The sequence below is a fragment of the Stigmatopora nigra genome, chromosome 6, assembly GCF_051989575.1.
Source record: "Stigmatopora nigra isolate UIUO_SnigA chromosome 6, RoL_Snig_1.1, whole genome shotgun sequence".
Classification (NCBI taxonomy): domain Eukaryota; kingdom Metazoa; phylum Chordata; class Actinopteri; order Syngnathiformes; family Syngnathidae; genus Stigmatopora; species Stigmatopora nigra.
This window is the reverse complement of record NC_135513.1, coordinates 5,302,718-5,318,598: the sequence shown is the minus strand read 5'-3', so window position 1 is coordinate 5,318,598 and position 15,881 is coordinate 5,302,718. Positions and strand designations below refer to the sequence as shown.

At 38.7% G+C, this 15,881-nt stretch overlaps 3 protein-coding genes across 3 annotated transcripts; 1 reads left to right on the top strand and 2 right to left on the bottom strand.

Annotated features, from left to right (window-relative positions):
* Positions 1 to 224: 224 nt before the first annotated feature.
* Positions 225 to 6,285, bottom strand: LOC144198408 (interleukin-8-like). Its single transcript, XM_077719405.1, has 4 exons — positions 1,159 to 6,285; positions 918 to 1,050; positions 723 to 809; positions 225 to 590 (listed from the first exon to the last, which is right to left on the bottom strand). Exons 1-4 carry the CDS (start codon positions 1,220 to 1,222, stop codon positions 575 to 577), a joined length of 300 nt encoding a protein of 99 aa, XP_077575531.1. The 5' UTR covers positions 1,223 to 6,285; the 3' UTR covers positions 225 to 574.
* On the top strand, positions 6,200 to 12,498 carry fbxo10 (F-box protein 10). The gene is made up of 11 exons (XM_077719399.1): positions 6,200 to 6,678; positions 6,935 to 7,538; positions 7,798 to 8,589; positions 9,073 to 9,222; positions 9,402 to 9,538; positions 9,832 to 9,902; positions 9,986 to 10,138; positions 10,231 to 10,581; positions 10,670 to 10,980; positions 11,051 to 11,235; positions 11,315 to 12,498. The coding sequence occupies exons 2-11, from the start codon at positions 6,954 to 6,956 to the stop codon at positions 11,493 to 11,495; spliced, it is 2,916 nt and encodes a 971-aa protein (XP_077575525.1). The 5' UTR covers positions 6,200 to 6,678; positions 6,935 to 6,953; the 3' UTR covers positions 11,496 to 12,498.
* polr1e (RNA polymerase I subunit E) lies at positions 12,445 to 15,762 on the bottom strand. Its single transcript, XM_077719402.1, has 12 exons — positions 15,582 to 15,762; positions 15,281 to 15,384; positions 15,120 to 15,196; positions 14,650 to 14,735; positions 14,515 to 14,567; positions 14,234 to 14,378; positions 13,830 to 13,940; positions 13,654 to 13,750; positions 13,280 to 13,410; positions 13,118 to 13,199; positions 12,912 to 13,043; positions 12,445 to 12,672 (listed from the first exon to the last, which is right to left on the bottom strand). Exons 1-12 carry the CDS (start codon positions 15,643 to 15,645, stop codon positions 12,507 to 12,509), a joined length of 1,248 nt encoding a protein of 415 aa, XP_077575528.1. The 5' UTR covers positions 15,646 to 15,762; the 3' UTR covers positions 12,445 to 12,506.
* Between the last annotated feature and the right edge of the window lie 119 nt (positions 15,763 to 15,881).

Here is a 15,881-nt window from a genome sequence, read left to right as displayed (position 1 = left end):
AGATTTAATTAAGTAGTCCAACAAAAAGTTTAATTTCATCTAATTCTCTGTACCACTTATCCACACGAGGGTCATGGGAAGCGCCAGGGCCTATTCCACCCAACCACGAGTTATATTTTCACCTCATTATCTTCCCAAATACGCTCTAAAAGTGCTTGAAAAGTAAAAAGAAATAAAGGCAAAATATATTTGAACTTGTTCGTTTTATTTCATGAACAGGTTGTAGTGCAAAATACAAAAACAAGTGCATTATAGTATACATACATTTTTTTACAGCTCATAAATACATTAAATATTTTAAGCATAAGTTAAAACAATACCAATAGTAACAGTTCATAGAAGTTCATCTAAAGTGAAAGAAGACTGCAATCGAGACGAGAGTCCAAACATCTACGCACTTGAAAATAAATTATGTTTGATACAAACACAACTTTTCTGTTCTTCAACAGTTTCTCAAGTAAGCTGTTCACTTCCATTTCATAACCAAGTGAGTCCTTGATCAAATGAAACATTACTTGATACTTCAGTTTTTCGCAAAACCAGCATTTTCATTCGTCCACCTCCGCACGGCTGCTCAGCGTCTTTGTTTGCTGCAAAAAAAAAAAACAGAAGGGTAAGCATTTTATAAACTTTTTGATTCAGTTTACATCATTGAACAGTTTACATTCATTGCCACTTCATTCTATTTAAACAACATTTTTTTTTCTGCAAGCCTAACTTACTTATTAAGGATCCTCTCAATGACTTTCTTCACCCAGGGAGCCGTGGGATCAAGGCATACCTCCTGGCCTGTCTTTTTAAGTGTAGCACTGCAAACAAAAAAACATGGGTGCCTTTAGAACAAGCATATATGGAAAGACAATGATGCTACTCCAAAAAAAATAAGTTTTGCATCAGAACTGGGAAGAAGTTCTTACATGATTTCTGTCTCCTGGCAATGAGCGTTGGATGGGATCAACTCGACTTTTTCAATGAGGCGGACAATGGGTCTGCTCTCCGTTTGAATGCAGTGACAGTGCATCTCAACTCCCAAGCTTCTGAGAGTCATTCCTGCAAGGAAACAGGAAAATTTGGTTAAATGCATCAGTTCAATAGCCCACCAGCAGTGCACATGCATTGACAAAATTAAAATATCCAAAGAACGTTATTTAAGATTACCTTCACTCATGGCCATAGAAACCAACAGGACCAATAAAGCACTGAGGATTGCTTTGCTCATCATTTTCTTGATGTCTGATTTTTTAATAGCCTAAATTGTAAAAAGGATAGTTTGCCGTAGAGAGACTTCTTTCTATCGGTCGCTTTTGAGTTCTCCTGTTTGCTGAATGTCGTCTTAACAGAGAAGAGCTCCTCCTTTTATAGAGCCACGCGAGTCAACTCATGCAGATCTTGCACAATCTGGGATTATTGGCAATCGAGTGGGAATTCACCACGTGGAGAGAAAATAAATGTATTTGACTGACAGTTTAAATATGTGAGGCACATTAATGAATCAGATTTTTTTACGTATTCAATAAAATGACTAAAATGTTGTAATCTAGCATTATATGTGATTGGAATGATCGGCATCTTTTTCATCTAATTTAATTTAATTTTGCCATCAGATTTAAGTCAGATATAAAATGTATAATATTATTATTAACAAAATTAAGCATTGAATTCAATGTGTGCTCAATATGAGTAGGCAAGCTAAACTGATAAAGTGAGAAATGATACAACATATTCTCATTAAAATATATATAGTATACTCACATGACTATACTACAAAAAAAAGAATAGCTAGACATATCTTTATTTGATTGCTTGTCAACAACAACCTATAATTGTAATATAACTAGATAAAAATGCATTGTTTTACCCATAGAGACTTTTACAGTAATGTTATTTGAGCCTCCTGGAACTTTTCCAGGTTTCATTACCATTGTCCCACTTCTTTTAGAATATAAAGCAAGCATTTGGCTTGGTCTGACTTTGCCAGCAAAGGAAAGCTTCATTAAATATGGATGAAGATTGGAGACTAGAGGGATTTGCAGCAGAAGAAAACCTCTAGTGCTGCTATCTTAGGCAATGCTATGTAGCTGACTTTGGTAGATGGGCTACTGATCTACTGAATGCAAGCCAATTTTGCTTGCTGATGGGCACGGGAAAAAAGGTTGGAGAACCCTTGGTTCTAAATTTGTCTGCATAATAAAAAACAGAAGTTCGGAAGATACAAATAAGCATTCTACCATACTAAAAAACATGAATTATACTATGCAGGGACTATCATAATTACAGATAAATTAGAATTGTTAGAAATATCACTTCTTCAAAAACATGATAAAGGCTGATTTTAATGAATATATCAAATTACATGTGACAATAAACCTACTAATGATTTATCACAATGTGATGACTGTTGATGATGATGTTGTAATATAAAAAAGAAAAAAAGGAAAAGCCAACTCCCGCACCTCAACGAATGCGGTAAACGTGATTACCTGTACATAAAAAAAACTCATGTCAGCTGAGATCTGACGCAAACTCAACAAGTAAAGGCACGTCACCCAAAGTTATCAGTCACGCCGTATAACAGGAAGTATGGAGCAATCTTTGAAATTGTGGCTTCTGTGGGGCATTCACACTCAATTTTGACTCACTGGACAAAACACACTTGCGAGTGGAAAAAGAAAAAAAAACTTTTAGTACTTCCTTATTTCATCTGAGAAGGAAAAACCTAAAAGAAGTGCAAATAGGATTATATTTATTAAGATATCATTTCACTATTATATTGAACATATTGTTTGCATTAAAAAAAATCTGTAATACTTTATGATGAAATGAAGCATTTAACATCTCTAAAAGTCTTGTTCACTTTCCAACTTTTTTTTCACTATTGTGAAAGGTAAATTTCATTTCTCCCAGCATTAGTCTCTCATGTGAATCTATTGTTGTGACATACGAAATGGGAAAATTATGTATTCACGTTTCCTGTTGACCTTAGTCAAAACTTTCCCATTACAACAAAGTACTCTGAGTTTAAAAGTATGTAAGAATCACAGTTGCTCAGTCCAATAAACATGGCTCAGCATCCTAAAACACTTTATGAATCAACTGAATTCCAAGGCAGAAGAGTTCAGTTTTTCCTGCTGGTATAAGTAAATAATTACATATTTAGACTAAAAAAAATGTTCACGTGAGTTTGGTTTAAGTGATCCAAGTTTTCTCTTTTGAAACTATGAGCCTTGGACTTTTTATTTCAATTCCAGGTGGTACATTGTAATAAATCTGAGCTGTGACACCATTTATTTGTCAAATAAACGATATTAAAAATTCAAAGATACAGGAAAAACATGCATTTTTAAAAGAAAATTGTTATTAGTCAATTTTACTACACCCTATTGTGTTTTTTCATACTCTTTATATCTTTGTTTTTCATGTTAGTTTGCCAACCATTAAAAAAAAATCAGGTTGTTATTTGAACAACTGTTTTGGGAGGAACGCATCATAATTTTGGAATTGAAAATCATTGTGCTGAAATATAAAATAAACAATTTTCAATGACTATTAACTCCAAATGTTTACATGTGCCAGAACTAATCATTAAATTAAAGATAAAACATGATTCATCCCTGCACACAGATTACTTACTGGCAGTTATAATAGTATTCCAGTTAGTGTAAACAGCTCGGGCTGGACCTGCATGTAGATTGTAAAGAAACTAAAGAGTTTCAAGCTAAGAATTTCACTCTATTTGACTAAAAATAAGCGTTTTCTGCTAAGACAGACTTTCAATGTCTGCGTAAGGAAATAATACTTGATTAAATCTACTTCCTGAAGGTAGTACCAGTTCCAACATGCTAAATTAAATTATCAAAACACGTCATGATAATAAAAAAAGGTAACTATAAAATTTCTGTATGTAGGAGTTGAAAGCAAATTTGGTAACATTCTCAAGTAAATTCCCCGTTTTTTCTTTAATTGATCTGTCATAATTTGCTAATATTAATGAAGAACACAGATGTCTTTGCAAATGCAATTGTTTTCTTTATAAAGACTTATTTAATGTGCACACATATGCAAATACTATAAAACTTAATTGCACAGTAACCAAACAAGGCAGATATTTGTCAAACAACAATTTTGAATTATTTGGCTATTATATAGATACTTCAACTCGATGCTGTAGTTTCTCTTCTTAAGTAAATCCATCAAGAGTATTTTGGCAAGTAGATAAAAAAAAGAAGCTGATTCTGCAACATGAGACAAGAAAGACTGTGGGAAAACAGTCACGTTTCAGAGAGCTTTCATTGTTTAGTTCCAGTCACATATTTTCCTTATTTGTCTTTGGGCAGTAAACTGATAGTGATATTTGAACTTAACATTGCTTTGTCACAGCTGATACTTTATCGTACTACATTATCTATAGCATTACAATACATGCCCTGTTTTATGTTTTGTTTTCCGGTCCAGAGTGAGGCAATTTGAGGAAGTCAGAAAATGTTCAACAAAAGGCTACAAATAAACCCCTGGGGATTTCTGAAGATGTCAAAGAGTTCTGGGATTTGTTGGGGGAGGAGCCGAGCTCCTTCTATGGTTCATCCGCCATGTATGTACGAGTAGTGGGTCCAAGTTGGCAGGTGGTCGTACTTGCATTCCACATTTAACACTTTCCACAGTGACGTCTATTTTCGTGCCTGGACAAGTTTGCTGTCTAGATATTTTTCTACAACATTTAATTTCAAGCATGCACACATGTTTAATTAATTACACTTACTGTTGGCCTTTATAAATATTACATTTATATTAACAAAAAAGGTATACATTGACTATATCCCCTAATTCCATGTTATGGTTTGATAATTCTGCTCAAATCATTTACACGTTCTTTCAATTATATTATTTATTGTTTATATAATTATATATTTTAATAGTAAAGTGAATGGTCATCCTAGCTGGGGTCAAGTTAAGCAGGGCAGATAAGTCTAGGTTCATTCTGAACCTATTTCTATGTTGTAAAGAGAACAACCTCTTCCAGGATGCTGATTGGCCTTTATAATGTTTCTGTCTTTATTCACCATAATAAAAACCTAATAAATCAAAAAAAATCCCATCATAAATGAAATGAGTGAATGGGCAATTGCTCAAACAACATCTTGACTATCAGAAGTACAATTATGGGCTAACCACTACAATTACTAATTATTTTTTAAAAGGAAAATTATATTTTTTTGAGAGGGGGATCATGACAAATTGGGGGATAGACTATATTAATAAAAGGACATGTTACATCCTATTAATTCCTTATTTTGGAATAAGTGTTGAAAAAGACCCACCATCTGAACTAGTTCCAGGGGCAAGGGATGTTTTCTATTATATTTAACAGGACGTAAGTTACTTATTAACAAGCAAAAGAGGTATTTATTATATTGTGAATGAATCAACTTGCACTCCACCTTTAGCAGCTGTAACAACTTCTGGGAAGACTTTGGAATGTGGGAATTTTTGCCCATTCAAACGGATGTCACCAAATGACAGTAAATCAGATTTTTCATTTGAAAAAAAGTCCATTTTGGAGAATATTGGGATTCTATTAAATGTTATGTAGTATTTAGTCAGTTAAGAGGTATTGTTGTCACTACAGTGTGGTGACTAAATCTGTCACGTTCGCATTCATATGGGGAGACAATTTAGAATATTCAACCAACAAATCATCCGTGTTTTTGGGGGTGTTGGAACCAACTGGAGTACCCAGGGAAAACCCACGCATGCCAAGGAGAACATGCAAACTCCACACAAGAAGGTCAGAACCCCCCAGGGTTTGAAGCCTTGATCTCAGAACTGTGAGGCGGTGATGACAACCACTCTTCCACCGTCCTGCCTACTTTAATAAACAAGAAGATTGAAAATATTTCTTAGCAGGACTACTAGTCCAAGGTAGAGGTTGCGGTTTGGACCAATTTAGGGCCCCAAACGCCATCTAGCGGACTGCCAAATGATTAAAATTTTGCACATCAAATCAGCCAAAGAACATGATTTTATGTACGAATCATGATTTTTATTTTAAAGTACATTCATATAGGGCAGGGGGCTTAAACCAATGTGCTCGTGTGTATTTTGTTCTGGGAAATTAATGTATTTGTTAAAAAAAACTGTGGTTGCCATTGACGGCAATAAACGTCTAATTTAGTCACCACTGTTCTTGACAGGATTAAAGCATTGCATTTACCTCAGTGGATATAAAAGATGCTGGCATGGAAAAACGCACACTATTTTGTTGCACAACATAAATATTCGAAATCCTTAAAGACAATACAAAGCATGGATGTTACGAACCTCATGACAGGGTTTGTTTGCCTTGATTCCCGAATGACGACTCCCAGTTGGTAAACAGTGTGGCAGCCAGGCGGAGAAAGGCATGGTCGTCCCCGTCTTGTGACGCTCGCCTCGGGATCAACGAGCCCACTATGAAAACCTGATCCGGATTCTCCGATTGAAAGAGAATACGGAGAGAGAAACAGTCTGACCGTCAAATCCACAAGTATGGCGCTTTCTCAGCAACAGCAGCCTTCCCATCTTCATTGTTTTGACCTGGAAAGTCGCCGTCTCGTCAGACACCACGAGGGCGGACGGCTCCGATCCGTGAGCTCGTTGTTGTTGTCTCGATTCCTAAACATGGCGAAGCGGTGAAATAACAAGGTAAGGGCTTGACTTTGTAACGAATCTGCGTGCGATGCGTGGCCATGTTAACTTTATAGTCCGCACGGTTGACTCCCAACTAGCTACTCGTTGAATCGATCAATTAGTAGCCATCACACATTGGCTTTTCCCTGGATGTCTGTCTACACACAATGGGTTGTTAAGTCTTTTTTTTCCAGCAATAACATTATTAATGTTGGGCGTTTATTCGTGTTGTGTAACCGCTGACGGGTACTGTTGTTTTGTTTCTGCGCAGCACCCCCGATCCTGCTGTCATGGAGGTGGGTGGCCTCCCGATGGAGCTGTGGAGGCTAATCTTGGCCTACCTGCCTCTCCCCGATCTGGGTCGTTGCTGCCAGGTGTGCCGTGCCTGGAGGGAGCTGGTCCTCTCTCTGGACAACACCCGCTGGAAGCAGTTGTGTCTGGGTTGCCCCGAGTGCCGCCACCCCAACTGGCCCAGTAAGCCTCACCTGGAGCCCCCATCCTGGAGAGAAGCCCTGAAACAACACGCCCTGGCAACCCGTACCTGGACTCAGAATGGACCTGAGCACCAGTCGACTGCCTGTCTCCTTTTATTCAGGCGGCGGAAAGACCGAAGGGTTTGGCATGTGGGACCTGGTTTTGAGTTTGAGACTCTTCGAGGAGCTCTTGGGGTAGCGGGGCCTTATGATCGATTGGTTCTTCACCCGGGGGTGTATGAGGAGCAGGCTGAAGTGGCTCTGAAGGTTCCTGTGGAGCTCTTTGGATTTGGCAGGCTGGGTGAGGTCACCCTCTTGGTGTGCATGGAGCAGCAATGCCCTACTGCGAGGCTGTGTAATTTGGTTTTCATGCCACCTTGGTTCTCCACGGTGGTCTACAAGGTAGGTTATTTTGGGATTGATCAATATAATTGCCCTCTTTCTGACTTAACGAACGACTTTAGTGAATCTTTCCACTTTGCGCCTATTAAATGTATATTTGCATTGGCTGAGGTTTGAATTGTTAGTGTTATTCAACTTAAAAAGTGGATTTTTCGATGCAGACTTTTTGTTACACAGTTACAGGAAATGTATTGGATCATTGCTTGTATTTCAAAATAAATTCTTACTAACTGTCTTTGTCTCTTTGTGTTTCCTGTAGACATCTTGGGGTCACGTCCAACTGGATAATTGCAACTTTGAGGGGGCTCAGCTGCAAGTTCGCGGTCCTGGAACTTGCCAGGCACGCTTTTGCTCTTTCTCCAAAGGCAGCTCTGTTCATCTACTTAATGTGGCCCTCAGCCTTTTGGACAGCTGTGATTTCTCTGGAAGTGATGCAGCTTCTGTAACTGTGGAAGGTTGTCCGGTATCTGAAAAAAACTGGGCTTGTAAATATATGGCTGCCCTGGCAAGGACGTTTTCACCATGTGGGAGCAACAATAGTGTCCCGTACAGATGGAACTCCACTGGGCAATCTTTTTCTAACGCTGTTCTTACAAAGGAGCACACAAATAAGGATGACTGGCAGAGGGAAAATGGATCGGGAGCTGCTAATCAGGGCACAGTGATTGAAGATGGATGGAGTGATGGTGAGAATGAGGGGTGCAAAGAGGGTGCAATCACCAAAAACACGTTTTCACTGGATTATAAAATTCCATGTGACAACCATGGACTGGCCTACTTACTGAAGCCCCATGCAGATGGCTCCTTGCCGTTCTCCTCTTCGCCAAATCCCCCAAGTGTGACTCCAGAACCTCTCACTCTTCAGCAGGAACTGGAGCGAGACCCCGATGCTCAGATGTTTCTGTCGTCGACCCTCGGCTGCTTGGTCCAGCGTTGTCTCTTCAGGGAAGGCAAGGGAGGAGTTCATATATCCAACTATGGACAAGCTCGACTAGAGGGCAACGTTTTCCGCTGTCTCAACTACGCCATCAGATGCATCCAGAACTCCATTGTAAAATACATTTAAGATTCAAGGGAACTTTTGAAATGTTATATCGCTGCTCATATATCGCTCTTAAGTCAAAAGTCAAACCTTACTGAATCAAGCTTCCATTGATATCATATTCTTCTGACATTCTCCTGATAGACTTTTAATGCCTCTGTATAATTGTCTGCTTGGTATTTTAATCAGTGCTTGGAGTAACAAGCCTGTTTTTATAAACTTGCACTAAGTAATGTAAATTGGCCTCTATTTGCTTTTCAAAACGGTGAACTGCAGTCGGTGCTGTATTTTGAATGGGCATTTGGAACATTCTGTATTTTAGCCCATGTTAATTTAACATAATTTAGGTTAAAAAACACACAAAACCTAAAAAAGTATATACCTTCAGAAGTATTCAACTCATAAGTTCCCTTGAATTTTTTGAGAAATTCACATTCTTTTATTTTTAAATTTCGGACCCAATTAACGGACCTATTTCAATATCTTTTGTAGATAGTGATGATGCAAAATGAGGTATTTGATTGCAAAGCATCAGGCGTGTTTCTGCGGCTGTCGGCTCAAGGTCTTATTGCTGAAAATGACATCCACTCCAATGGGGAGGCAGGGGTGGACATCCGGAAAGGAGCTAACCCCATCATTGTGGTAACTATCATACTAATTCTATATGCTCTATATTCTACAGCTACTGACTAAAAAAAGGAAAAAGTGGCAATAATACCTTTGAAATATTTACTCCTATCCACTCTTTCAATTGATGTCTAAATGAAAACAGGATGGTTATGCTTGTATAACCCACCCCCTTTTTTTCTCCAATTCCTTAGTGTAACCGAATACACAGTGGCTTGCGCTCTGGGGTTGTTGTGCTAGGCAAGGGAAAAGGCTTACTTCGAAGCAACCGAATCTATAACAACAAAGAAGCTGGTCTATACATTCTCTTTAGTGGGAATCCCGTGGTTTGGTAGGTGCTTTCTCCCCATTGCATTCAATTATTGGCATGACTGTTACATGGCTTTCCCAGTGAAACGCACACTGAGCAAGAGACTAGTGTCCGTTCCCATGCCATGTACACAACTAATGTTTCGCATATGAGCTGTTTATTTATCAGTAGTAAATAGATTTTTGTCAAGCATTCCCTAAGCCTGAGATTTTTATTTTTTGTCTGCAATGTTTGCTTCTGGGAAAAAAAAGGTCATCTGTGATTAAATCACATCAATTTAGGCATCTAATTGAAGAAAATATCTGTTTTCTCAGTGGAAACCACATCTTCCAAGGGCAGGCAGCAGGAATTGCGATAAATGAGAATGGCAGAGGAATAATAACAGGTAAGTCCAACCTAGTTTTGCTTTACCTTTGTAGCACAGATCAATATTTAAAAATAATAGCAACTTCATTTTTTAAATTCCAGACAATGTCATCAAGGAAAACCAATGGGGTGGTGTGGACATCCGTAGAGGAGGAGACCCAATTCTGAGGAATAACCACATCTGTTACGGATACTCTGATGGCATTGTGGTGGGAGAACGAGGCAGGGGACTTATTGAGGGAAACCATGTCTACTGTATGTTATTTCCAGATTTGATGCCAACATAAGCAGCCACAAGTTTTCTCTGCCTGAGTTTTTTTTTTTGTTTTTTATTGCCCCTTTCTTAGGCAACAAAGGCTGTGGCGTTTGGGTCATGTCATCCAGCCTCCCGCAGCTCCTTGGAAACTACATCACCCATAACTGCATGTACGGCCTGGCTGTGTTCTGCAGGAAGGACCCTGAGAATACGGAAGCCAGGGAGGGCAACTGGCCAGCACACGATGGGATCGGTGGAGACGACAGTGCCGCCAGAAGGGCTATTGTAGAGGAGGATGGGAGGGATGAACAGGAAAACCTACACGAAGAAGGGGATATCTTCGGATGGGAAAGTGACCTTGATAGTGAGGATGAACGCCACTCGGCACGACGCTCCATCAGCGTGGCGCTGGTGGAGAACAACTGCATGAGCTTTAACGGAGGTTATTAAACATCCATTGCATTTTTTGTTTTTGGAAAATGTTCATTCCTGATAGTTTTTTCCCCATTCCTCTCTCACCCTCTGGATAGCTGTAGGTCTCTATGTTAAAACCAGTGAGCCACTCAACGTTTATGCCAACCTCGTCAACTCTAACAGCGGCGTTGGGGTTTCCGTGCTACAAAGCAGTCATTTGACTCGCCTAGTGGCCAACTGCATTCTTGCAAATGTACGAGGAGGCGTTACAGTTGAGACTGACTCCCGCGTCGAGCTTCGGAATAACGGCATATATGAAAACAAAGGCCACGGCATCAACTTCTATGGAATCGGACAAATGGTTGAGAACGATGTGGTCGGAAACTGTGGCTATGGGATCCAAGTATCGGGAAGTGGCGATGTCAAGGTGTTGTATTTTGACATTATCTCCAATAACGTATTTGTCAACTATATGACTGTCAGCTTCTGATTTACAGGTGGTGCGCAGCCGTGTTCAACCAGCATTGGGTTCTGGAATCGCAATAATGGGACCAACAAAAGCAATGGTTACTGATAACCAACTGTTCCAGGGCCACCCAGAGAGCAAAAAAAACATTTTATACTTGGACCCTGGCAACAACAACTGCGTCTTACGCAACAACAGTATTTCAAGACATAATAGGTAACTAAGCAACTCATCATGATCCAGAGTGTCTCCAACACAGCATGCGCACTGAAGCAATTTTATTCTGTATTTATAGCTGTACATCTGTCCCTCCTTGGATTCTGGAAAACCCTCCACCCCGTCCCCCAGCCAGCTCACCTTCAGGCCTTTCCTCGTCCCGGTACCCGTCACGACTGGGCATCTCCATGACAACCAGGATTAGTGCCACTGTAGAGAGTGGTTGCCATAGTGGCAGCATGTTCTGTTCTATCCTGTGATGAAAGTGACATTTTTATTCAATTGGCGATTCTGGTCAACATTGTTCTTGTTCACATAAAACTTCAATTCTGCTCTCAAATCAGTCTTTTGCCAACAAATAATGTATAATTGTTTCATGTCGATGCAAGATTGGTAACTTTTTAAAGAATGTCTTTTTTTCACAACACTATGAAATGTAATATACTAAATTGACTTTTCTTTAGTCATTTGTAGTCCTTCTTTGATTATATACAGTTTTTTTTTAATTAAATCTATTGGTTTGTTTTTGTATAGTGTAAACTGCTTCATCACAGTATGTAAGCTAAAATTGGTAATACAGAATGTAGCCAGATGGTCAAGTCAGATTTGTTCACTGGTCCGTAATTATAAACCTTATAAAGATATACCGTCATTATTTATTGCTTTGCTTATTTTACTTTCCATTAGCCATGGATCCTGGAAATACATAGTGTATTATGTTTCAATGAAGTCTTCATATTTATATTAAAAAATACAGTAAGGGTCCAATTTTTAAAATATTTTTTTATGCAAAGAAGTGCTGTAATTGCATATGTTCTGCCAGTGTTGAAGACATAGCTTTTCAAAGTTAAAAAAAGTTAGATGTTCTCTTCAATGTTCTATGAAGTTAAACTGTGCCTTGTTTCATTATTCAAAGTAATATTAGCTGGAGTGTGAGCTTTATATGTGGAAAAAAGCCAAACTTTTGCTTTAGTCTATCTTAATAAATGTGCTATCTCTTTGTGAATCTGTGCTTCTGCAACCAAATATTTCTTGCCACAGATGCACAGGTAATAATCACCTTAAAGGGGTAGGAGATTTTCAGTGTGCAATAGGTGACGTCGACTAATGTGCCTATACGTTCTCATCCATCTAAACTATAATTACTTGTATCTGAAAAGCAGAATGATTATACATTAATCTGTCAGAATAACAACTGTGAAGCATTAATAACATTTTCACTTTATTTGTTCCCAAAATAATAAACTGTTGTCACTTTCACGGTTCAGTTCTTAATTCATTCTCTTTCGTTTCTGTCTCTCCCCAAACAAATTATATTTTACTAGAGGGAGAACAAGGGAAGCTTGTTTGTGTACATCCTGCAGGGTGGGCTCGAGATTTTTTCCACGTCGGGGTTTCGGCATGGTCAAGCCCAATGACTTGGCGACTTCAATCATCCTGTAACATCAGAAAAGTCAAATACGGAACGATTAGTGAAACCAACATATATAAATATTACTAAGATATGTACAATACATATCACTAGTCTTTTTTCACGTAACTGTCTCTCTACATGAAACTTTTTTTTCCGAGTGTGAACAAATTCTTCAGAAAATCGGTGACTCGTGTTCCAGTATTTTTAATTTGGCCATTTCTGAGTCATGTGAGATTTCTAACATTTTAGTCACAGCACCTACCTGGCCTCACTCAGTCCGAGGTCTCGGTGCAATAATGTGAGGTCAGCAGTCATTTCACCCATATGGAGCAGTAGAACCAAGCAGTATGATGCTAATTTGACACGCATTGAAGCAGAAATTATGTTCTGAACCCTGAAAGGTGACATAAGAGGTTAATGCTTTTAAATAAGTTGATAAATTCAACTAGTGTAGGAACAACCACAGACCTGCCATTGTTGAATGTCTCCACTGTGAATGTTCTGGATAGTTTGTTCTGCACAATGCGAGGACACCCTTCCTCCATAAAAACTGCAAACAAGGATGAACAGTAAGAAGACATAAAACACTGCTTTGGTCAAATAGTGTTAGCGACTGGTGAATTGACTGACACTTTCGTTTGATGCTTCTCTGCGTCGACAGTTTGAGGAGCAAAGAAAGGTAAAACGCGCAGCACGTTATTTTCTTTCGGGCTTCACCATCACTTGGCAGGTTTTCCAGATGCCACACCACAGAAAGAAGCCTGAACAAAGTGACACAGATAGATATAATAAAAAGATTAAACTAAAATGATTTAAAAAAAATGTTGGTCTTTTTTGTTTAAGTCCCACTAAGGTGTTAGACTGGAAATGATATATTTAAATTAGAATAATCAGATAGTACATGACCCACAAATATACCATGAAAATTAAGTGGGATACCCATGCTCAACAACCATTAATTTATTTTAATCTCAACACTGGAGAGATCTTTAAAGTCACCCTACCCTTTGCCTTCTTTCATTTTCTGTAGATCTTCAGTACTGAGTGTTGCCATCTTGGAACCAGCGTCCTCCAAAGCTTTAAAGTCCACTGCGGTGAGGACTGTGTGTACCGATAAAGGAAAAACAAGACTCCAAACACATTTGTGCCCTGAAAGAATAAAGAGCTAAAGAAAGGATACTTTCATCCAGTGGGTAGACATTCTCAGGTGTGTCTGCATCTGCATTGCATGGAGGAACATGGAGGGCAAAATCTCCATGTGCCTCGGTCTCAGCAATTTCCTGATTTAGAGCTGTGCAGAGGAAGAAAAATCTAAATCAGTCTTTTTAATTAAGCACGGACGTGACGCACTTGGATTGCATCATACAAATATTGCAATTATACTATATTTAGTTTAACTGGCTTTTATTTCACTTACTACAAATCATTTTGAGAAATGTTTAAATTGTAGATTGTTTGATTTATGATGCTATCTGACATATAATCCTATATATTGATAATAAGAAGGATGAAAATGTGTTAATTTTGATCATTGATGAATAAATGCCATCATCTTAATGTATATATTTATCTTATTTTTCTTACCATCCAGACCCTTCTCATCAATGACGGTGTTAGCAGCCTTCATGACCACCTGCTGCAGAACGTTGCTGTCAACTTTGTTCATCCTGCGGGAGCTCAGCGCTTTCTTCTGTTTGTTCGTACCGAATGCCTCAATCAGAGCGTCAACCTGCAAAATATTTAAGACATTTGCTACCAAACGTACTTAGTACTTTCAAATCATTGATGAATGGGAATTTGATACATTTTGGGGGTTGGCTTTAAACAGCTATTAGAATTAATTGTGTGGGATGTAAGTGTGCTACCTTTTCTCTGTAAGTCTGAGTTGTGTCTTTGTCATCAACCACCGCATTTTCTCCTGGAATGAAAATTTATTTTGTTAAGCCAAGTTTGCATAATCTCAATAAAGTAACGTAAAGCAATTTACACTTGCCTCTTACCTGGTATAACAGGTTGCATATTAAAGATCTGTGCACTGTGCAGTTCCATTTGCCTGGTTTGCTTGTTCAAAACTCCAACATAATAACTAGTTCAATTAACAAACAATGACATTACAATTGGCATCCAGCACATCACATTAAAATCATGTAAATTGCACAGAGAAATTCTTCCTAACATAATTTAAAGAGGAGGAAATGGTCTCCAAATTATTGTTATTTTCTGAGCTGCTGATCCTCACAAGGTTTGCAGGGGGTGCTGAGACAGGACAGTGTAAATTGTCCCTGGGTATGTATGAGTGTGAGCGTGAATGCTTGTCTGTCTCCTTGTGCCCTGCGATTGGCTCGCCACCGATTCAGGGTGTCCCCCTCCTGTGCCCATAATTGGCTGGGATAGGCTCCAGCACCCCCAGCGACCCTTATGAGGATAAATGGTTCAGAAAATGGATGGATGGACTTTGAAACATACTTACTTGCAAAGACTGTTACATTTAAGGGCCATTGTGCCGAAATTTTGCCCAACATAGGACAACCTTTCAGATTCAGCCACCTAGAATAAAAATAAAAAACACACACATCAGGACAATTCTGCTTAAAAAATTCAACAGAAATACCAAGACTACAAACATCTCACCAGAGTACGCCACGTTTTTTTCCGGGGATTTTTCACGTCAACGCTTTTGTACATTGAGAGGTCCAGTTTCTTTGCATTTTGGACACTGCCATTGGAAAATCGAACTAAGGTAGATGATTCCGTGTTAGTAGGAATAGTAGTCTCATCAGGAATAAATATATAAATTAAACTAAGTGAAGACAAGTTTCAAACAAATTCATTACACAGAAACGCAACATTAAATTGAGATCAACACAGCACATTCAGACTGGTGCAGTGGCTAGATTTAGATGCTCCGGTAAAGATATAATGGAGTATTTACCAATAACTGCTTTATCCGAGTCGCACTCTTCTTTGCAGCACATTACAGAACAGGAGGCCGCCATGTTTCTTGTCTGGTGTGTGTTTTTTTAAGATAGCAAGAGGGTTCCGGTATATACATTTCCACTTTCGTCATCTTCATCACAGTACGTTGTGTTTAAATTAGCGAAATTGGGAACTATGGGCTTGCAAAGGCCCTTAATAATTTTTGTTTATGTTTTTCATACATTCCATTTAATGAATATATTAGTCAGATTCAAGACAGAGATGGATGTTTTGTTTCGCTTTCAGGAAAATATCA